Here is a 24,157-nt window from a genome sequence, read left to right on the forward strand (position 1 = left end):
GGATGAATTGTTTTCGGCTGTCCTTAACTATGCCGTTTGATGTCCACCATACAGATAGTATTCATGTATGATTTATTGCACAAGGATCAATCCATCAAGAACGCTGCTTTATGAAAAGGTTTAATAATCGTCTTATCATGACATTTTAATCGATGGTTATCTATACTTATAATAAATCTGTAGAGATGTCAATTCTGTACATGAAATATATTTTCAAAATAACTATCAGGGGGTGAAGTGATCGATACTGATGCCAAAAATGCAATCAGTAAAATTTTTGTCTGTCTGTCTGTCTGTCTGTCTGTCTGTCTGTATGTTCCTTATAGAAACAAAAACCACTTGACGGATTTTAACGAAACTTGACACAATTATTCTTCATACTCCTGGGCAGGTTATAGGATACTTAGGTATTCCCACGGGAATGGGAATTAGCGGGAAAATCCTTTTGTACGAAAAATCTAAACCGCTTAAGTTGGACGCTTGAAATTTGGCATGCAGGTACCTTAGTAAACTTAAAGCTTAGTTACAACAGGATATTGCAAAATTCCCACGGGAACGGGAGTTAGCGGGAAAAAACATTTGTATGAAAAAATCTAAACCGCGTAAGATAGACTCTTGAAATTTGGCATGCAGGTACCTTAGTAAACTTCAAGCTTAGTTACAACAGGATATTGCAAAATTCTCACGGGAACGGGAGTTAGCGGGAAAAAACATTTGTATGAAAAAATCTGAACCGCGTAAGATAGATGAAGGGGGGGTAAAACGAGATCCACGCGCACGAAGTCGCAGGCGGCCGCTAGTTAATCTTAAATCGATTATCACTGTTGATAATACTCGTAGATAATATAATCTATTAATCATTTTTATGTACTCGTAATTAATGAAATAAGTGGGTCTATGAACCTATTGTTTCAAATTTTAAGAATAATTTCTAATATTATTGCTTAGGTAAAATCATCAAAAACGTTATAAGCCGACAGCGTGGGTGATCGCAGTCTCAGCTAGTTGTTTGTTCTAAGCCATTACATTATATTCTTATAAGATTAAGCCTTCTATGAAACTCTCAACAGGCGCTAGACGATTTTCTGTTTTAAATTAAGTTTTAAAGCTATCCGGATATAAGCTACCATAGCATAAGTCCATCCAATTTGTCGAGTGTTATTGTGGGCACATAATCATAATCCTGTGCCGGAGCCGAGCGGCGTCCTGAGGGAGCTGGCCTAAGCCGGGACCTCCGGCGAGGTTAAGCGGGAGGTAATACGATGTATTAGAATATCGTTACACGCTCCGCAATCATCTCGACTGGGTTCCGTTGTAACAAAACAATTCAGACATTAAGGCTGGGTTGCACCATCATACTTTAACTTTGACAAACGTCAAAAATCTGTCAAACTCCATACAAATACTACATACAAAAAAGCACCGGTTATCGTCATAGTTACCGTTAAAGTTAGGTGGTGCAACTCAGCCTAAATAGAGCTTGTAAGTTTTGCATCTACTCGTAGTAAGCTCTATAGCACTAAAAGTATCTGGCGAAGTTACTGTCGTATACCTTAGCCGGCAAGTTGCGCCGCTCGCTTCGGATTCATACTCATTTGATGCGGTATTAATTATTGCCGACGCTTATTGTCCATGAATAACTAAGCAGCCGAGACACAGCCAGCAATTACTACGCAATCTACTTCTAATAACGCGGATTACATCACATCGCACAACTACAGATACTTCCAGTATGTATTTATATAGAACTCAAATGACTTGAATAATTACACTATTAAGTTCGTACGCGTGAAAATACTTTGAATTATATTTTTCGTTTTTGCAACATTTTTCTTTACTGCTCTGCTCCTATTGACTGTAGGGTGATGTTATTATAGCCTAAAACCTTCCCCGATAAATGAGCTATTCGACATGGAAATATTTTTTCAAAACTGACCAGTAGTAGTTCCTAAGATTAACGCGTTCAAGCAAAAAAAAAGAACAAAAAACTCTTTAGCTTTGTAATATTAGTATAGGTATTTAATAGTTTACTGATGACGTACTTTAATAGATGATTATTTATCATACCTATATTATTGTCAGAGATAATTATTGATAATTATAATATGTACGTGAATTTGCCACTGTCTGATAGCCTGTATCTTTTACCACGCTATCTTTTATAACGAACATCAAGCACCAAGCACAATATATATAATACCTAAGTACATATCACGTGTAAAATATATAAAGATATTTGCATATTGTAAATATCAGCCGCAAGATGAAAGAAATACTGATTATTTTTTAATTTTGTTCGAGTCATGACTTTACAATATACTGTCATAGATCTCAAATCATTTCAATATTTAGTTAGCATACATAGTGTTTGAGTACACATGACTTATGCTTATCAAATCAGGTGTCCAAGAGATAAAAATATGATACGATAACTGACAGAATTTGGCGGAGAATATTTTAGCAAATCTGGATATTTTAATCACGAAATGTCATGCAGAATATAGGTATTTAATAATATTCTTGTCGAAAAGCAAAAAGCAGAACTCACCTGCAACCGGTGACAGCTTCCTCATGACGCACCATCGCGACTTCCACTGGAACAAACAGGAGCCGACATTAATGTATTCCGACAGCAGGAGATATGAGAACCGCCCCACTAACCTACTTCGCTTTCACTTCAATATTCTATTCGGATAGCTTTTGAACATCACGAGGTAAGAGGGTACAGGTAAGTACGTCGTGGTTGTATTAGTTTCGCATTGTTTAATGCTTCGACATACACAAACGCAGATGCGTTTGTGTAAAGTCGGATTCTTTAGAAATTTCCCTATATGTAAACAAATATGGCCAACTGACATTAAAACATTTTTAATCTGTGCCCTAGTGAGGCGACAAAACCTCTCGTTAATCGCGGATTGAAATTATTGTAGTACTTACGTACCTATAGAAAGAATTTATAATGCTTTATAAAGCAGTGCATTAAACAATTAGTAGTACATTCAATGAAGAAAAAGTACATTGTTGATTAAGACCCTATTTAAATCTATTTAAATGCAATCAGTAATAAAAATGATAGAATAATTGAAATAAAATCGATTAAATTTACCGATTATTGTCTATCACTTACAAGTTACAACACTGATGTGTCAGAGACAACATGGAGATAACACATAATTTTAAACTTCAAGTCAATTTGACAAGTCTCACAAATTTTCATCGTCCACATAGGTATTTTGCTAAAATAATTTGTTTAAAGATTGATTACAAACTTGTATAATCGTGAGAATAAAGTTGGTTTCATGGGCTTGTGAAATAATGTGTATGATATTATGAACACGTAAGTGATTATGGTGTAATTGTGTGCACTAGTGTTTGTTTACATTTAAGGAAATTTCTAAAGAATTTAGGTATATGTCGATGTGGAGCAGCGCATACAGAGACAATTGACTCTCTGTTGTATCTACAACTGAGAGTCAATTGTCTCTGTATGCGCGGCTCCGCGATCATCCTTGTACTGGTAAAGAGTAGGTATAACTAACACCCTAGAGACTAGGTAATTAGGTTTGCTATGCATAAAAAAACAATCAGTTTATGGCGACAATATTGCGTCATGAAATACACGATATCGCTTGATGAGATATCCAAGATTATATTATTTTCTTTTCAAAATTACGCATTATTTTTCACCAACGCTTTCTCTCCATAAATTCATATGAGACTGATAAGTTAAAAGATAAGATAGAGCACTTGAGAATCTAATCACTAATATCGGTTTTCCCACCTTTTTCCCGTCACGGAACTTGACCGTGCCTTCGATGATCGTGTTGTCGTCGGCCATGTCGTCTCAGAGTCGTGTCCGCGTCGTGCCGGCGCCGTGTCGTCGTCGTGGACCCCGCCACGTCACATCACGATCACGGCACTTTGTCCACGATCACATCACTAGCACACGAACCAGTAAACACTGTCAATTGATTGTTATCTGAAACAAAGATAAAAATCTTTCAATAAAGCGACAACCCAATTCGAACCGTAATCCACTTCAGGGACAGTAAATAATTAAACTTAAAAACTCCTAATGAGCATTAAAACTCCGGGGAGTATCTAAACAAAGAAATTATTTCATGCTCCAGAGGAAGTTTCCCAATATTTTCTTCATCTTCACTTTTTCTTTTTTTCCACCTGATTGATTTAATTTTCTAGCCAGTTTTATTTTTTTTATATTACCTAATATTAGAAGAATAGTTAAAGATTTGCTTTTCTATATGTTTGTATAGAATAGGCTCCGAAACTATTGGCTCTGTGCACGATTACAGCGCCAACTAGCGTCCACAACTTTGTGGGCTCTGTCACATTGACATTTAGGTCGTCTATTTGTGAAAAATATCGAAATGAAAAAATAACAAATATTTTCGACCAATAAATTGTTGTGATACCACGATTTGGGTGGAAAAAAGGTTTTGAAATCATTTTGGTCATTCAAATCAAATGAGGTAAGTCCAAAAAGTGTGTTAAATTTTGATTGTGTCAGGGTTTGTTTACTTCAGTTATAGTTGTAGTTTTACAGTAAAACGAAAAGAAAAAGCTACTTTAACGGTTTCATTATATAACAGTAAATATATTTAAATGTTCCTGTATCGCTAGTAATAAATTAAATATCGTTTTCAGATCGAAATGAGTATTGTTTTGAAGACCGGGTTTGTGAGTGTTACAATATCAAATTCCAACCACAAACCGTATTTAAAGGAAAGTTGTTGGTATTGGCTGGACAAGTCCGAGATGTAGAAGAATTAAGAACAAAACAAGGGCAGAGTTCAATAATTCACGCTCTCATCATAAGGCAAACATCTGTGCACAACAACTACTGTGACTCATTTTTGTACTACCGCGTTGTATAGTCTAGTTATTTCCAAATTGTAAACGGCTATTAAACCAGCCCTATCGAAATACAGTCCACTCTTTCATTTAAGTTCCCAGTAGGACCCTTTTCATGCGATTAATGAATGATATTAAAATGTATTAAGTAGAATCGCTTTGCCATTGACAGATACATCTGATGACAGAGCTTACATTATTTCTACTTTTGACCACCATGAGCGCTGCGATAGATTATGTTACCCCCACCTAGTACTTCGCACCCAGCGAATATTACAATATCAAATTCCAACCACAAACCGTATTTAAAGGAAAGTTGTTGGTATTGGCTGGACAAGTCCGAGATGTAGAAGAATTAAGAACAAAACAAGGGCAGAGTTCAATAATTCACGCTCTCATCATAAGGCAAACATCTGTGCACAACAACTACTGTGACTCATTTTTGTACTACCACGTTGTATAGTCTAGTTATTTCCAAATTGTAAACGGCTATTAAACCAGCCCTATCGAAATACAGTCCACTCTTTCATTTAAGTTCCCAGTAGGACCCTTTTCATGCGATTAATGAATGATATTAAAATGTATTAAGTAGAATCGCTTTGCCATTGACAGATACATCTGATGACAGAGCTTACATTATTTCTACTTTTGACCACCATGAGCGCTGCGATAGATTATGTTACCCCCACCTAGTACTTCGCACCCAGCGAATAGCACCGATTTGAAAAATTCTTTCTCGAGCATAGTTTTTGAGTTTTTTGGCATAATTATCAATCCCACCAAAAACATTCTGTAAAAAACTAGCCAAGTCTCGATGGAGCTGCTTGTTTATCTCTAAAAAGTAATGAAATCTAGACAAAGTCGTGCCAAGTCTATGGTTCCTTACTGCGATTTCTTTATTATTAGTTAATGTTGTGTGACTTGGCCGTTGAAGGGTGACAAAACCAGGTGCTCCATGACACCATTGCACCAATCTGTCGCCAGAACCGCTACCCATTGACGATGGAAAATTGCCACTTGGAAAACGTTGATTCAACAATAACCATTCAATTGTAGGTTCAGTAAAGCTGCGTATTTATAATACTTATATATGATTATCTTAATAAAGATTGTTCAACGGCCAAGTCACACAACATTAACTATAATAATAAAGAAATCGCAGTAAGGAACCATAGACTTGGCACGACTTTGTCTAGATTTCATTACTTTTTAGAGATAAACAAGCAGCTCCATCGAGACTTGGCTAGTTTTTTACAGAATGTTTTTGGTGGGATTTAGTCTGTTTCATTTTACATTGCTTTGATAACTAAAAATCTGATATAGCAATTCACACATATTACGGCTTTTCCGAGAATTATTTTCAATTTTCACAACATTTATTCATTATGAACATTGCTAAATCAGTTGAATAGACCATTTATTTATAACGAACCATTATTTCATAGTATGCACTGGCCACTGTGTTGTAATCAATTTCAACGATGTTCCACATCAACGGCTGGGTTGGACTTTCTCTAGAAAGGAAACAAATCTGGACACCGCTTGCTAGTGCTAGCGCCATCTAGCGGTGAGCGATACAGGCGAACACCACGGTGCCGGAGTAGTATTATGAATGTGGTGTTACTCCAGATCTTCGATTTTCCTAGTTTTTATAGTTTTCCCTTTATGTGGCCATTAAACCCTAACTATGTACCAAATTTCAGCTCTCTGAGTTTATGGGAAGTACTAGTTCTATTTTGATGATCATCAGTGAGTGAGTGAGTGAGTGAGTGTCGTAAATGCCAAACTTTGCTTTCGCTTAACTTCGTAACTAAATGACCTACAGACTTGAAATTTTGGATTTTAGGTATGTGATTATAGCTTACACTAGATGACGATAATTTCTGCGTTCTGGTCTTATCCAGAGGTTCTCAAATAGGGGCCTGAAAATGCGGCGAAATGGTTCCAGTAAAGGATGGTACGGCAGTGTTTGCTTCGCGCTCGACTTGGCGGGGGCACTACCGTGCCCCCAGATTTGCCTCTGGTAAATTGGAGATAGTCGTGTCCCTGCAGCGGAAACATAAAGACCTGATGATGATAGTGGTGAGAAGAATTACAGACATAATTCAACAATTAAAAGTATCTATTGTAAATATTGCTCTGACTTTTGATTGAATAGTGTAATAAATAATAACCCTAATTGATACTCAAAATCCAATTACGTGACCGGATCCCATAAAAACGACATCAGCTTAACGAATGTACCGGGAGTATGTAATCAAAAGGAGCAATAGCGATAAGCCGATCATAAGATTATACAGTTTGTATAGGTAATAAAACATGTGAGATAAACATCTGTAGGTATTCGATTCTCCTTTTTAATAGGAAAATTGCGCAGTTGAAATTCCAGCCATCAAGGTTATTACAGAATTTTCTAGTCTTTTCTTTCCAATAGAAGCATCATTCCAAACCGGACAGGAAATTGAAAAGTGCTTACAAATTCAACGAGGGAAATTGAGCGAGAGACTATTGTGTTTCAGAAAAGCAGCGAGAAGGCGCCCAATTTCAAATGCTTCGGTAAAATTAAATAAATGTGCACTACCACAGATGTCCTCGCATTGTAGCCGCAATAGTCACTAGGTTTTTGTTTTCAATGTTAATATTACGATTAGATGGTTTCATTTGATAACAATCAATATAATTACCTACTTCAGTCATACCAAGTCGAAAAAACCGTTTAAAAAACGGAACTTGTAAATTTGAAGTCAGCAGTACGCTATCGATCGTATCGTAGGTAGGTATACTATCAATATTTGAAGGTATTATTTATGACTCCCTACTTCGTTATCCGATTGTAATCATAATTGTANTAATAATTGTAAATCGTTTTGACTAATATCAACGGCCTGATGTTAGATTAGATTTAATCCCTTGATCTGTTCCGGAGGTTTAGCGTCCGTAGCTCGTTCAGCGATCACTGAACCACCGGCCTGCTGCCGTCGATAAGCCTTGACCAAACCTGCCTCCACGCTCCGCTAGGTTTCACGTCAGTTCTTGCTCCAGCATCCTTAAAGATAAGCCTTACTTTGAGACCGTTATCTTAATTTATGCTGTTGGCATTATCTACGTACTTCAATCCAATGTTTTTTGGATTTAATCAGGTCTTTATCGGTTTTATCTTTATAGATGGTTCATTTTTGCACACAATGATTAAATAGTACCTATCTATGTACTTAGCAACTACAGAATAATCCCAAAAGTACTTTCGGAAATAAATATTATTACACTGTCGAATTTCTTTATAGAGAACACTGAATTATTTTGCAAAAGCTTTTCTTTAGGGTAGGTTATTAAACAGTTGATGCCAACGGCAAAATTTAATAAATAGTAGTCTGGTGAATAAGTAGCAATTTAGTGATTTGTATTTGCCCAACCAAATTATAGTTAATTTACATAAGTAGAATATTACAAAACGATATGCTTGATATAAATTAGAACCACTTGAAACAACTACCCCCGACGGACATATAACTCCAGCCACTCAGCTTAAAGCCAATGCCTGTACGTACAAAGTAAGTTAGCTCGGATACCCGAAATTCGAAGTTCCGATCGGCGCCAGTGGGTAACGACCTTTAATTCGAGCTCTATTGTCTGCGGCGAGCGCTGTCCGGGCGGCCAGCTGTCCGACGCGGCCGGCTGTCCGGGCGCGTCCGGTCCGGCTAAGCGGTTTATCGGGATTTAGTTAATGCGGCGACGCCCGCGACAATCACTCGCGACGGCGCCTCATCGTCCTCGCTCGGCTTACTGACTGCCCAATACGCTCCTACTTAATAGCTCGATTGCACTTTTTGACCATCAATTGCGAATAGGACTTTTTTTGTTTTGAAACTGGGAAAGTGCATAGTGGTTGAAAACTACGCTACGTTTCTACTATGGTAAAGATATCGGATTTGTTCTTGGTCTAACATACACTTTGCGTACATTAAATACCTATTCCACGATACAATTATATTATTAAGTACGAAGTCTGCTAATTATTTAATACATGTATTGTATAATCGATAAGGTATTATCGATTATACATGTATTAAATAATTAGCAGACTTCGTACGCGTGGATCCCGTTTTACTCCCTAGGGGTGGAGTTTTGTAAAATATGTTCTTGTTGAGCACCTACATTCCATGTAAAAAGACAATGCCGGAAATTGGCGTCTTTTTTTTTTCACGCGGCCATCGACCAAACTTTGTTTTTTGATTACAAAATAGTGTAACAAACCAAATTTACTATGACATGTATACCTCTAAACTCAGTCTGAACTGAGTTACGAGCATTAGAAGTTTGATGATTTTCATACTAGATTTGCTTTTTGCGCGCAAAGTTTTGTAAGAAATTGCAACAAAATAGTGAGATTGTATGTATAAACAAACAATACCATCCATTAAAGGCTCCAGACATCAGTATGGAGCAGAATCAGCGCAATAAAAAAATAGCGCANTACCTATTCCACGATACAATTACTTATACGATTATACCCACTATATGTATTAAATAACTAGCGGCCGCCCGCGACTTCGTACGCGTGGGCCGTGGATCACGATTTACTCCCTTAGGGGTCGAGTTTTGTAGTTCTTAGTGAGCACCTACGTTTCATGCAAAATTTGAGACTCTTAGCACTTGTAGTTTCTGAGATTTCATGAAGAGTGAATGAGTCAGTCAGTCAACCTTTCGCTTTTAATATAGATCGATTTTTAGTAAAATCTGAGCTCAATGACAAGATAGTTACATGTGGCTAAACCAAACTGTCGGTACCTACTATCATACCGTGTCGTACCAAATCTCCAAGCCTGTTGGGATCTTACCTAAATGGGTTGTCAAAGCAAAGAAAAATGGAACTCGAGAGCGTCTAGCGCGCACAAGTGGGTCACCGGCGCCCAGGCGTGACGAGCTCTCCGCGTTTTGTTGCCACTTCAGCCATTATTATTACTGCTGTACGNGAGAGCACTTGTAGTTTCTGCTATTTCGTGATGAGTGAGTGAGTCGGACTGATTGGACAGTCAATCAGTGACCTTTCACTTTTATGAATATAGAACAGATAGTTTTTTTAGTAAAATCTAAGCCCAATGACAAAATTGTTTGACTTTACATGTGGCTAAACCAAACTGTAGGTACCTACTATCATACCGTGTCGTACCAAATCTCCAAGCCTGTTGGGATCTTACCTAAATGGGTTGTCAAAGCAAAGAAAAATGGAGCTCGAGAGCGTCTAGCGCGCACAAGTGGGTCACCGGCGCCCACGCGTGACGAACTCCGCTTTTTGTTGCCGCTTCAGACATTATTACTACAGCTGTACGNGCTGTACGAGCAAGTTTACTGTAAATGTGAGCGAGGGGCACGGATGTTTGAGCTTAAAGTTTTCCCAATACCTCAATAAAAATCCTCTATCATTATCTCAGTCCTATACTCTAAAATGTAGGCTTCCCTATTCAGGAAGTATAATCAATCAGCCTGCATGGAGTTGAGAATGAGCAGATGATACATTACACCACTGGGCTTTGCGTTTGTCTTTTTAAGATAAAATATCCTTAGTATATTTTATGAAAATAGCCGACAACAACCTCGCAATATTACATTGATTGATTTTAGAATTTCAGTTTCATTTTTTTATTTTTTCGGCTAAAAATATAACCCTCCTTCTAGCGCAGTCGAGTAAAAAGTAAATTACTTTCAATGTTTAAAGTTATATCCTTAACTGAAATGTTTACCGAAATATTTCCTAAAACCTATACCGAAAATTCAGTTGGCAGATATGCGTTATTTTCATTCCATCACAACTTTCTGTAGATGAGATTATATAGCACATGAAAGCCTCTGTACGTCTGTGTATTTTGGTGCAGACAGCGAGCTGTCAACTGAGAGCTAAGCGGCCGACGACGCTGGCTCTAGATTTAATACGCGCCGCTCAGGCTTCGCGAAACTGGAGCGGACGTATTCAAGTCAACCCCTCCTCCGCGCGCCCTGTCCGCCTCACTCAGGTGAGCTCTCCAGCAGCTGTCTCGAGGATTAAGCCTCTTGCCTCTCGCCCGAGGGCATACTGAATCATACATCACGGAAAACCTTAGTAAAAACGGCCAACTTTCGCAGTTTTATTTCGAAAAAGTTATATTAAGCGCCGACCGGGCCATTCGACGAGCACTGTTAACTTCATATTGGAATAGGTAATAAGAATTTAATTATAGGATCGGTCATTTAAAAGCTAAAGGACCTATTGTATTTTCTTGCGATGTACTCTTTAATATTGTTTATTCGAACATCACTTCTGACAAGATCAATTTAAAGTACACTCGACAGCAAATAAATCGCACCACCCGCGACAAGCACTTTTAAACGTATGCATCCCCACTTCACACCAATATTGATACCATTCAAAAGCCTAGTTCTAAACTTAATTTCATTATAGGAAAGGTTTTTACCCCAAAAATGTTTCTTTAGAAGGATCCAGAGTCACTTCTTCAAAAAATAGATAGTTACGCTTGAGCCAACTTTTATGGCTATAAAACTGTTAAGTTGGGATTAATCGTTATCCATCTGTTAAAGAGGACACGTATGATCATTATTTGGTTTTATAACCATAAAATTTGGTCTAATTGATCCCAGAGGTGAGCCCAAAGTGAGGTCTTTTTTCAAGTCACATTTATGGTATATGTTAATCATTTATTAAGAAATTAAATGTGTTTTTCTTTAAGGATATTTATTGGGCTTTCAAATAACACCAATATTGTTGGGGCGCCATTATTGTGTCAAAAGAAAATCTTTAAAGTTCGCGTTGCGGGTGGTGCGATTTATTTGCTGTCGAGTGTAGTTAATGTCTTCCATGTTAGTACCTAATCCTATCTATCAATAACACAACGATACTGTTCATCATAACTAGGTACCTACATTACTTTTAATAATTAAAGTCTGCTGGTTTACTGAACTAGATAATTGCTTAACATCGATAGGTATAGACTAACGTGAATTTTTAGTAATTCACATGATAGAGACATAAGTATTTTAGTATCATAAAAAAATGTTTTACCTTAAAATAATACAAACATTTACTAAATCTGATTAAACTACCTATCAGGCAATCCTAAGATAAAGATAGGTAAGAAAGAGAACGCTCGTAGTTTTCTCAACAGTTCATGTTAGGATAGGACTTTCCAAGGCATAAATAAGGATTTAATTAAGAATGAATACCAGATAGGCTGGCACTATTCCATCGCATCCTGGAGCTTCGGCGCCTATCTCGCGCTACATAGAGAAAACTGTGACAAATAGGTCGGTGCTAAAGCTTTCTACTCCAGAGCGCTTTTGTGGTAGTGTACTCGTAAGTATTCTGTTAACTCATTAAATTTTTGCGCTTTTTATTACATCTGTTAAAACATGTTTCCTAGTAAGTATTGGCTACTCTACACTAATATTATAGAGAGGAGAGATTTCAATTCTTTGTTTGTATTGAATAGGCTCCGAAACTACTGGACCGATTTAAAGAATACTTTCACTATTACAATCCAACAATGTGTCCAGAAAGCCGGGTCAGCTAGTTCGTATATTATGAGTGACTGACTCGTAAAATGACGTTATTAACGAAATACTGTCTACAGAGGCCTTATTCGATACTAATGTACGTGTACATCAATAAGGTATGCTACAGTATATCCCAAATTGCACTATCTCAAAACATTTCTGTTAATAATGGGATGATGATTTCTGGGAAACGTACTCTACCATCGTCAAAACTGCAAGTAACCGCGAAAACTTATCGTGTGAACATGTATACACGTAGGCGGATGATTTATTACAATCCGTCTGCAATTAGTTATTCTGTCTGCTCGGTGCGTGTCGGATTAGTCACGTCGCAAAATGTACAAAATGCTTAACGATAATGTTAGGCGGGGAACATACTAGTCGGAGCATCATTTGAAAAATGTACAAACAATATTATTCATAAAACCCATCTGCCTGCTGACTANACTGACTAATGATCATAATAATTTGCCGAGATGTCTTTGCATTTTATTATTAAAATTATTAAAAATAAAACGGACAATTTGAACACCTACCACTAAACACATAATGCTTTACAATGTAAAGCCGAATAAATTACCGAATAACTTAAATATATGTATAATGCCTGCAATACCAAGACAAAGCGGTCTTTAGTTAATGTATTGTTCGATTGAGAGGCTTACCGTTTGCACTCGGCCTTACATGTACAGGTACACGTCGTATATCCCTTGTGCTTACGTGCACGTAATGTGCGATCGAGTGGCAGCGAGGTGTCGCCTACGCGAGGATTACCCTGATCTGTCAAACAATACCTGACGTGGCGGCACTTACTGGGTACTTGCATGCGTATGAAGTTCGCACTACCCCCTTCTTTATAGGCCGTTGACTTATAGGGTTAAAATTTTATATAGGTAGAGTTCGATTGATTGAATTTTTTTACTTTCTACACGGCCTTGTAGCATCCACATTTTAAAACTCCAAATTTTTTCATCTATTTAACTAATTATAACAAATTATTCATTCTTACCCCATATCATTTGAAAGTTCTACAGTAGTATATAAATAAAATACTTTGGAAACTAATTTTAAAGCTACTTCAAAAATAACTTTGAAGCTGTTGTTTTTTGGGCATTAAAATTTTGTTCATAGTTTATTAATTTTGGAAAAACCATATAAAGAAAACATACCCTTTATAAGATCAATCCAAAGTTTTCGAATAGGTAGGTACGTTACAGAAGTTTTTCATTCATAAGCTCCTATCACAACGTGCTACGAATTTCGTAGCAATGTAGCAAACTTGTACGTAAATTATTTAGTAAATTAAATGAAATAATGCAAATATTTACCAGTAAGTTAATAAAAGTCCAAATGGCAAAGTTTCACAACACTTCACTGCAAGCGATCGTGCACACACTAGCCGCGCGTCGCGAGTCCCGGTCCCGGCACAGTGAAGTTTGCGGCGCGCCGAGCGAGCGAGCGCCGTCCGCGAGCGCCCCGGACTGCCGGATCGTCCTCCCGCCCGGCGCCCGGCTCCCCGGCCGCCCGGCCCGCCGCCCCGCGCGACCCGGACCGACAGTCTTCGGGGAAATTTTGACGAATGACATTTTCGTAATGTTTCGCTTTGAGGACCGCACCGCTCCGAGGGCTATGCACTCCGCTAATTGCGCTTTTAATGAATACTGATGCGTCGCCGCGGGGAGGGGCGTAATGAGCGATGAGCAATTTGTGTAATTGCCAAAGTTTTCGTTCGGTTCGCCGGCAGCGCGATTCGATACAGTCCGCGTCATAGTCGTCCAAATTATTTACTTCATTTTCTCAAGACAAGACATTCTCGTACCAAGTTTCCCCAGTCCAGTTTCTTAATTATTTTTTAATACCTACTTAATAGTTTTGAGTTGAAGACGAAGTACTACGAGTAGTACTACTTCTTATTTATAGATGAAGTCGTTTAAGACCAAAAAGATTTTAATAACACTTTAAACTTAAGCTTCTCTCGTTTGTTACCTAAACCTAAAAAAGGGATTCTTAATTGCCCCAGCGATATAGTAGTCGAGAGCTTTATTAGCCGGCGCCGCGGTCAGAGAGCTGGACGTGCAGTGAACTCGGAGTACAGCGTAATTTAAGTTTAATATCTCATCTGCTTAAAATTCTTTCATTATTTACCTCAAATTAAAATAATATTAGATATTCTGCACTCATGTTTTAAGTTTATTTACTAGCTACATACATCTTCTTTCTCATTTCTTCAATTCTGAGCAAGTAGTCCATCATAAACTAAATGTTAAGTACATTGGCACTCAGTATTATACTGATTACTGCCCTTTTTGTCATACTGACGAGGTAATAGAGACTACGAAACCTTGTATGCGATTACTACGAGTACTCGTAGCAACTAAATGTCCATCACTGTTGACCCACATACTCGTACATTACGTACACCTATAAACTTTCGTCTACAAATACACATAGAGACGAAGAAGTATAATAACAACAAATATGTTTAGCAGTGTTTTAGTTAAGTAAATACCTAATATAAAAATAATAATGAGTCTATAGTAAATATGTACTTGTATTTCTTTGAATGTTAAAACGCGTTAAACCTTTTTTAACTGTTTATTTTACGTAGAAAATTAGTGTAAAAGAACGTTTAGTTCCAATGAAGAATTAAATGTATTGAAATTAAAGTCGTTCGCTATAATCCACGACTCAGTCGTAAAATTAAAGCGCCGATCGATTGGCCACACGTTCGCGAACAATTGAATGCATCGCCTCGGATTTGGCAGCTCATTCCTAGATGAGCACTTACAAAGTTACGAACTGAGAGGAACAGGCCAAAAGCGACCGTAACTCTATAAGTTAAGAAGGGTTAGGGTCGTCAGCGATGAGCGTGCTAGGAGCATGCACTATGCGTGCAGTAGGGCGGCGAGCCCGCGAGGGAACGTAACGCACGTCTAGGGGTGTGAACGTTTTTAATATCGACATTACCAAAATAATATATTTTGCGCCTCAAGCCGAAATATTTATCCTTTTTCTCTATTTAGTAGTTATCAATCATGTTTTTATTTGATCTATGTTACACTATAATTTTGACTTTAAGTTCAATGTTTTTAATACTTATTCACTAAAAGTGTATAATAATAATATCAAGATTAATAACTACAATGATTTTAATACTAAATGCCTACTAGATGTAAATATATCTCAATATTCAATGCAGTCTCATATAATAATTTAACCGTGTAGCAATGATTTATATTAATTACCTATGTTTTCATTGGTGCTATCGATATCACCGCGTGCACAATGCTGCGCGAGCCTACGCGCGCACTACATTTGCGTTGAGATTTATCGCCGCCTCCCTCGCACGCGACTACCGCCGATAATTGATATATCACGCGCGCGATAACATTACCCGACGCACTCGCAAACGGAATTTTTACCCTCCTCCGAGCCGGCGTCACCCGCGTCACTCTGACGTCCCGCTCACCCGTGTCGTCATTTGCAGTGAAATATTACTGTCACAGCGACACAGCTACGAATTTGTTACATTCCTACGTTTTATTACTTCTTTATTGAGCGAGACTATTAGGGTAGTTCCGGAGAAAAAGTGACGTTTACTGTTATAACATGCGACATTGTGTTTACTTAAAAATAACACAAAGGCGTTTCTTTCCCATCGGGAGCGAGCATTAACGCCGCCGCTGACGCGCCGCCTCGCGCCCTGAGCCCTGACCCGCCGAACTAATGCACTAAAATGCATTCCAATTCCATTCCCCTGTCGACGCAACTATGTCTGTCATAATGCTCTATTTTAGGGAGACTTGGAAAGTGTGCTTGTCGACCAAATCGCACTTATGTAGAGCGTTACAGCAATGATAAATATTATTGTTGACTCCAAATATTTTAAATTATGCATAAAAATAGATGAACTCTGAAGGAGTCGAACGTAATGGAAAAAAATATTGGAATCAGCATAATACACTTATTTTGAGTAATAGCCTACCTAACTTTCAGAACAACTCTACATTAGCTGGAATTGAAGTAATCACTACGACTTGATTCTTCTGTGTATCACAGCTTTTGGTGTAGGCGATGAAAAGGTTACTTTAGCAGAATTACGAGTACATCCTTAAATATTAAGCTCTACTTACTGAAAACTAGAACCGCAATATCCGCCTTAGTGTTATCGGCAATTAACGATCGTGATCGTAATAAAGATTGCATTTATTAAATTTAAAAACAATAAATAATTTTCTACTTTCTTTAACCTTGGATATCGTTGTAATTATCTGTCAGTCCAACAGATAATTACAACGATATACCAACAATTATTTTCATGTGATTATCTTTGCACTTGTTTTGGTTTCAGATCCTTGGTATTCTGTTGTCTTAAGAAATCTCTGATGGATTTGATAATTTCATAACATCAAGTATAGTACAACAAGCATGTGTTAAACGTGAAATAAACAGATCACAGATTTAAAATATCAGTCCTTCACCGCCAGCAGAGTTTTATCTATCATCGCGATATATCTCGTGCCATATCCGCGCGTCACGCTCACGTGCGCGCTCGCAGATTAGTTGGCCAAACAATCATGCACGTCGTCTTGAAAAAAAAAACCTCCTACTGTGAGGTCAGTACTATGTTACGACTTACGTTACGATACTTGATCGTAACTCTTGAAACAAACTATTGAAATTCCATTCACAAAGAATCACGCGCAAAAGATGAGCGGTTTGTTCTTTCGGAGCTGTGCGCGAGTGTGCGGGACGAGCAGCACGAGCCGTCATTAATCCGCGTCAGCGCGACAATACCTGTCAATGCGGCGCAGGGCTGCGGCCGCGCTGACACGTGTCACCGCACCACCGACGGCAACTTACACCGACTCTACCGCCTTACTGGAAACGGATTTCTATCACAGAAACTTATACCTTAAGCGTAGGAAGTGCAATTTAGTACTGCTGCTGTAGTAGTTACATGTCAACATGAATAGTACCATTTATTCACAAATATTATGGTAGTAGCTGGTAGGGCAAAAAAATAATAAGACATGTATCCTTATCCTTATCCTTAAGAGCATTTTGACGATTTGTAAGTACTAATTTAATTTTTCTATACAATAAAGATAATTTTAATTTTGTTTGATTGTTTTGGATTTAGTTTCTTCAGGAGTATCGTCCGTTTGAGAGTTTAATCCTCAGGTGAATAAGAAAGTTAAAGACGCATTTAACTTTTATCGGGACGTAAAATGTATTATGTAGGCGCTTTTCTCAAAGTGAATAGTTTCCCAAAGGTTACATCCTTGGAGTTGGTCCCCGCTCCCCGCAGGTCCCATTGTCCGAGAGGCTTAACGACCTCCGCTGATTGATTGTCCTACATGCAGCCCGACCGACTTTTATCTTTTTATCCCTTAGCCAGCAGCTCTCAAGAATATCGGAGATCTGTCCGGGTCATTAGAAACTCAAAACGAATGAAGATTAAACTTGGCTTTTCATTCATTTATTCTTAAGATTCCTCATACTCTTGCACAATAAAGTTAAAATTTATACACAGAAAATGCCCGACAGTCTGCCTACGTTCATCTTCAAGTTTGAAAAGAAACAACCAAAACTGGCAAATAGTTATAAAAAATAATTCACAAATAAAATGCTAAAGAGTAATAGTGTACATCGTACTCGTTTATTAATAATTTCAAATTAGTAATACTGATTAAAATATATATCATGAGCAAACATCTGTTTATTGTAAATAAAAATATCACATTAATTACTCCTTCGTTAGAGTTCTATGAGGCTAATCGGTTTCATCACAAGCGTGCGCGCCCGGCCCGAAGCAGCCAGCGTAAGCCATAAGGAAGGGCAGCTGGCTCTGCTCGTACACGCCCGTGAACAAGTCGTGGTGCGGCCCGCGCGCGAACACGCCCACGTCGTCGCCGCCGTGCGTCTCCGACTCCAGCGGCACGCCCGACGGGAAGCGGAGCTCGGGGTCTTCTGCAAGGATTACACGTATTTTGAGCAATACAGTAGGTACATAGTACTCTCATGTAAGCGAATTGGCTTTTGTTGTTGAATTGTATTGTTACACATATGCGAAAACATGTAAATGGTGTATAGTTTCTCAAGCAGTGGTTGATAATCTGTTATTGTTTCACTGTATGTTTTCCAAACAAAATAAAATAAAATAAAATAAAATAAAATAGAAAAACTCTAAACAACTTCAAAATTGAAGGCTCGCTCAACAGCGTCGTAACTTTAAAAGCTTCAAAACATGTTATAATACGAATGACTGGATCCTGACAAAAGTACCTACCTACATATTTTGTTAAAATAAAATCGGATTTAGAAATTTTTACTCAATACATACTATAGTCGTATTGAGAAACGTCGTCACGATGACCATCCACGGGCGGACGGTAGCCAGGCCCGTTGATGTAAGACAGCGTCGTGTAGGGCAGGCCGTCGTCGCCGCGGTCGTCGGACAGCCCGAGGATGTCGCTCCCGCGGTGCGTGTAGCCGCTATAGCCCATCACGTGCGCGTGGTCCGCCGTCACCACCAGCAGCGAGTCCTCCTCCGAGAGCAGCTCGGCCGCGCGCGCCACCGCTCGGCTCAGCTCCAGCGTCTCGTCGAGCGCCAAGCTTACGTAGTTATCGTGATGCGCGTGGTCAATGCGCCCTCCTTCCACGAACAGGAAAAACCCATTCTCGTTTCTGTTCAAAGACCTGATCGCTATCTCCGTCAACTCGGCCAGAGTTGGCTCAGTTTCAGGGTCCGCTTGCATATGGTATTGCATGTGATTGCCTTCAAAGAGACCGAGGAGATACTCCGGTGGAGAAAGAGATAACTGCATCAACTGCTTGCGGTTCCATACATATTGGTAAGAAACATTACGTTCTCGTTTATCTGCTTCCCATGCTTCGATTAAGTTATTTCCATCTGCTCTTTTGCCAGGAGTTCCTTCTTCGTCCACCATCGTGTTCGGTAGAAACTCACGCCTTCCTCCTCCCAAGATTACCTGTAAGTATGTAAATTAAATTAATTAAAAATGAAATTTGTGAATCAATTTATTATCATTATGATAACGAATGTTGTATGAATGTTTTAAGAACAGTGGTAACCTTAAACTGGTTGCCAGGCGCGGAGTGCACGAGCTGGTGCGCGATGTCCCGCTGCCGCGCGGCGGGGTCGGCGTCGCCGCACTCCAGCCGCAGCTCGGCGTCGTCCTCCCAGTCGCGCTGCGCCGTGTGCGCGTACGCGCCCGCCGGCGACGCGTGCGTCACGCGCGTCGTCGTCACGATGCCTGCCATGAGCCATAATTGAGCACATTGCTGAAATATCTCACTAAACGGTCGAGAATTTTCTAATAAGTTATCACAGTTTGTCGCCGTTATCACAGTTATCGCAGAATATAACCTTAAAAAAAAATATAACCCTCCTACTTGCGCAGTCGGGTAAAAACTACGATTTCTCGGCCCTGTAATATCGACGGTTAAGTTTCAAGTTCTACCTACTTGTTGCACCTAATCATACTAAAAACAACAAAAATTACAAAAAATCACCCCCTGATAGTTATTTTGAAAATATATTTCATGTACAGAATTGAGCTCTCTACAGATTTATTATAAGTATAGATTTAATTTTGTAATGCGCCGATTATAATCGGCATATTTTGCCGAATAGTCGTCAGTAGTCGGCCGACCTCAAATATTGACGAATAGTCGGCTTTCCCGACTAGTCGGCGACTAGTCGGCCCATCTCTACAAAAAACTATCATAAAACATTACTGTATTTTGCGGAAAATATACTTAATCTGCTTTATGATAAAGAACTTGTTAATACTGATAAAGGGTTCATAAAACGCGCACTATATCTTGATTATTGTAGTTTCCTATGATAAAATCATTCACAAACAATATTCCGGCTTTGTTACGATTCTTATTCAAATTAGGTATTTAAAATAAATATGAAGAGCTTGGACAATTGTAGGTACACAATAAAATTTTGTCATCATCGCCACAGAATGTTCACTACTTAAAATAGGTCTTAATGATTGCTGTGCTTGCCGATAAGTGACCTGTTCTATCTGATCGGTCATCAGTTCTGCGTGATTAGTGGTCACAGGGCTGTGTACAGCACGTACCCGCGTCCTTGCCCGCGTCGAGCGCCCAGGCGGCGATGGAGCGCACGTGCGTGGCGGGGTCGGCGGCGTGCGAGCAGTTGCGGCGCGCCACCGCCGGCGTCACGCCGATGGTGCCGTAGTTCGTCTTCACGCCGCACAGGTACGCCGTCGCTGTGCACGCCGAGTCTGCTATCTGCGCGTCCACGCAGTACGTCTGAAAGAGATTTCATTCTTAAAATCTAATATCTCGTTGGAAAATCAACAACACTTTGCAAAAACAAGTGAACTTTGGAAAAGAAGTTTTTTTTTCGACTGGAAAATGCATAGAACTACATACCAGCCCGGGGGAGCCGATTAGTTGTTGTATGTGGGGCTCTCCTCGCCTGAGGGGCAAGGCCTACCCTCTAAAAACCAGTCGGGTCCCTCTGGTCACGCTTAGTGGGGCAGCATACGAGTCGGAGAATCGTTCGCATGCATGCCCCCACGCAACGGCCGCAGCCTCACTCTACAGGCCCCATCAGTGAGGTCCTCTCTCCAAAGCGCGCAAGAAATTCGCGCGCACTTGGAAAAGAAGTCTAGTTCGACCCGAATTGCACAATTGCACAAAGGTTTTAACAACTAACCTTGGATAGTCCTACAGTAGGGAACTGTTCAAAAGAAAGCTGTGCCTCTTCCCCAGTGAGCCCCTGTCGCTGGCCGAGCAGCGCGCGCGCGGCGCCCAGCGTGGGCACGGACATGCCGTCGCCCAGGAACATGACGACGTTGCGCGCGCGCCCGCGCGGCCCGCCGCGCCGCCGCAGCCGCCGCTCGATGCCCGCGCGAGCCTCCTCCGCCCAGTACGATGGTTGCATCTCCGCTTTGTTGCTAAGCAGCGCCTCCGAGGCAGAGCTGCGCAACGAAGGATGGTACACATCGCGCTCTAGAAGAGAAACCGAGCAACGAGTAGTCAAATCACTATAAAAAAAATTAAGCATTTACTCATATTAGCGCACTTTTAATGATTTTATAACCACACCACAAACGGAAATCTATAAGATTCAATGCTACAAAAATGCTGTTTGTTTTTAGTAAAAAAAAAATAAAGAATTTACCAAATGAAAGGTGCGTTAGCGCAGCTAAGACAAGCAGGAGTCGCAACATGGTTGAGCGTCCGGCCCGAGAGCAACTGTCGCCCGCAGCATCCCATCCACCATCGCGTACACTCCTGATAAAATTATTATTGACATTGAAATGTTACGATAAGTCTAATTTGAAAATTCATTGTCAGATAAGATAGATATTGCCGATAATGTTCCTATAGAAATCCAGATCCCATTCTAAAAATATTTTCGATATTATTAGGTATCTATTTCTTCAACATTCCTCAGACTTCAATATACTCGTAAGAACAAAAACGCTCATTGAGCGTTCTATAGCCTCAAAAAATGTGCCTACATTTTCGTCTCGCCCCTATCACCTTCACTTTTCTGTTCTTAGTAGGTACATGACAAATATGACATACCTACTTACTAATACCAGGCCTGTTCATCTCCGCGAGTTTACATCGAAAACAAAACACGCACGATGGCCCACCTACAGGATACTATTCGACAAGGCCTCACATACGCGTATTCTTGTGTATGATGGAAGAAAATGGTGTACTAAATACTGTGCAGTATTTAACTGCCTAAATAATAATAAAAACACAGAATGTACTTTTTTAAGTTGCCTCAAGACACTGAGAGGTAAATAAGTAGTTACTATTATTCTAGTACTTATTATGATTCTGTGCTAATACTTATCTAGGCATTTTATCAAAAGTTTTGAGTTCTTACATTATCTTAATATAAAAATAAATAAAATCGCAGAGTTGTAGTATTTATTGTTCATCGTAGGATAGGTCTTGGAATAGATCCAGAAGGAGATTTGTTTGCGATGTTTCCTTTTGGCTACTGTGGCGTTTGTTGTGGGAGAATTTATGTAGGTAAATCTTTTACGAGCACTATTAATTGTACAGCTGTAAATAAAAATCCAAGTAGGATTAATGGCTATAGTGTCATCGACATATAAATATAAGTAGGTTCCCTTGACATATCGGTTGTGGGAAGGTAATTTGAGTTGAGTGTGTAACGCAATAAAAACGTGTAAGTAGTCGGCTAGTTGTGCCAATTTTGCCGCGCCATTACCCCGCGCCGCGCAGGCGACTGGTGGCTGGTGGCTGGCGGCTCCTCCGCGCGGGTAATGGGCCTTTGATGAAAAATCGACGCAACGTCGCTGCTGCGGCGCGGCTAGGCTGGCCAGCAGTTGAACTATCACGCGTGGTATTGACACCTTTTTTTCGTACGATCAACAATGACGTCATTAGTCTTCATGCATTTAATAACATTTATGACGTTATTTCATCATTATTGCAATTATGTATTAACAAAGTAAGAAGAGTTTTAGAAATGGTAACTATTTGATTTAAACACAAATCCAAGATCGATTGTACTTGATTCATTTTTTATTATAAAGTTTGAACTCTAGTTAGCATAACATTTGTATAGTAGGTAACTGCTTATTATTATCATTATGTGAATTGAATCCGACATCAATTGGATTTGAAATACAAATCTGAATACAAATGGCTGATGGTCGACAGTTATAATCTAGGTCATATCAAAGCCCATAGTAAATAGACGTAATTCATGAATTCACCGGACAGTTAACTCGAGACCGCCTCGCAGCAAAGCTCGGCAGCAAACACAATACGTGCACGCTGAATAACAACTTGCATGCATGAGCTAATCAAGTGCAGGCGCCGCCCCGCGGTAATCCCTGGCCCGAGTGGCCGAGCGCCGAGTAAGGAGCGCTGCGCACTGGTGCACTCGTTCGAAAACCTGGTCTAAGGTTCGACGCCAAAAATTAAAATTATTTAAGGAAGAAATGCCCTTCAACCGTCAGGAAGACCACTTTTCGATAGGGTAAGTCCTTTACGCGGTATAACCGGAAAGCCGTAAAAGCGCCACTTTCGGGTAGCCCCCACCACTTAAGCACAACTCCGTCGAAGTCGAAAACCTAGGAGAGTCTTTATGGGCAACTAATGAAGCCATTAAAGCACTAAAATCTTTAGTAGGAATTATTTCCGATTTAATTCATTTTTATGTTTTATTCTACTGACCTACCCAGTGGTTGCTTAAAGGTTATGTCTATCAGTAAAAACGGAGTAAACATCTAGTTATGAATAAACAAACAATATTTCACGCTATATTTTGCTGTTACTGATAGTGCTAGAGCCTGTGCACATGAACAGCGTACATCAAGCGTATAATGTCGAATTCACGTCTATAAAGGGCAGCGCAGGACCGTTCATTGTGGAAAACCTTGGGGGAGGCCTTTGTCCAGCAGTGGACGTCATTTGGCTGAAACGAACGAAAGGGACTCTGCGTGAACTGTAAGCACTTATTGCTATTTTTTTAACCAAATTAATGTATCAACTTTATAGCTAATAAATTAACAGTGAAATTACTTCAGAGTTGTTTTGATAATAGTGTGAACCTCCGTATGAATGGCGCCTTAGCTTGCACCCTCCTTGCCCGCCGTCCTCCCTCTGCGAACGTTGATTGAATCACAACAATCTTGTCACCGGCGGCCGCCTCGTCTTTGTCGCAATTCCCACTCGT

The 24,157-nt window shown here is 39.6% G+C and overlaps 2 protein-coding genes across 2 annotated transcripts in view; both read right to left on the bottom strand.

Moving 5' to 3' along the window:
• The window catches only part of LOC114362707 (uncharacterized), a 34,032-nt gene extending 20,083 nt beyond the window's left edge, over positions 1-13,949 (bottom strand). Inside the window, exons 1-3 of the mRNA XM_028318216.1 lie at positions 13,746-13,949; positions 3,782-3,979; positions 2,549-2,594 (exon numbers count right to left, since the gene is read on the bottom strand). Of these exons, the coding sequence (XP_028174017.1) occupies positions 2,549-2,594; positions 3,782-3,838 (103 nt within the window). The 5' untranslated portion in view covers positions 3,839-3,979; positions 13,746-13,949. The remainder of the gene's footprint in view (positions 1-2,548; positions 2,595-3,781; positions 3,980-13,745) is intronic.
• A 4,106-nt stretch (positions 13,950-18,055) lies between these two features.
• LOC114362709 (membrane-bound alkaline phosphatase-like) lies at positions 18,056-21,720 on the bottom strand. Its single transcript, XM_028318220.1, has 6 exons — positions 21,608-21,720; positions 21,140-21,435; positions 20,538-20,730; positions 19,516-19,697; positions 18,764-19,412; positions 18,056-18,390 (listed from the first exon to the last, which is right to left on the bottom strand). The coding sequence occupies exons 1-6, from the start codon at positions 21,654-21,656 to the stop codon at positions 18,194-18,196; spliced, it is 1,566 nt and encodes a 521-aa protein (XP_028174021.1). The 5' UTR covers positions 21,657-21,720; the 3' UTR covers positions 18,056-18,193.
• Between the last annotated feature and the right edge of the window lie 2,437 nt (positions 21,721-24,157).

Source organism: Ostrinia furnacalis, unplaced genomic scaffold (assembly GCF_004193835.3).
Source record: "Ostrinia furnacalis isolate ACB-3 unplaced genomic scaffold, ASM419383v2 OfSCF6691, whole genome shotgun sequence".
Lineage (NCBI taxonomy): Eukaryota > Metazoa > Arthropoda > Insecta > Lepidoptera > Crambidae > Ostrinia > Ostrinia furnacalis.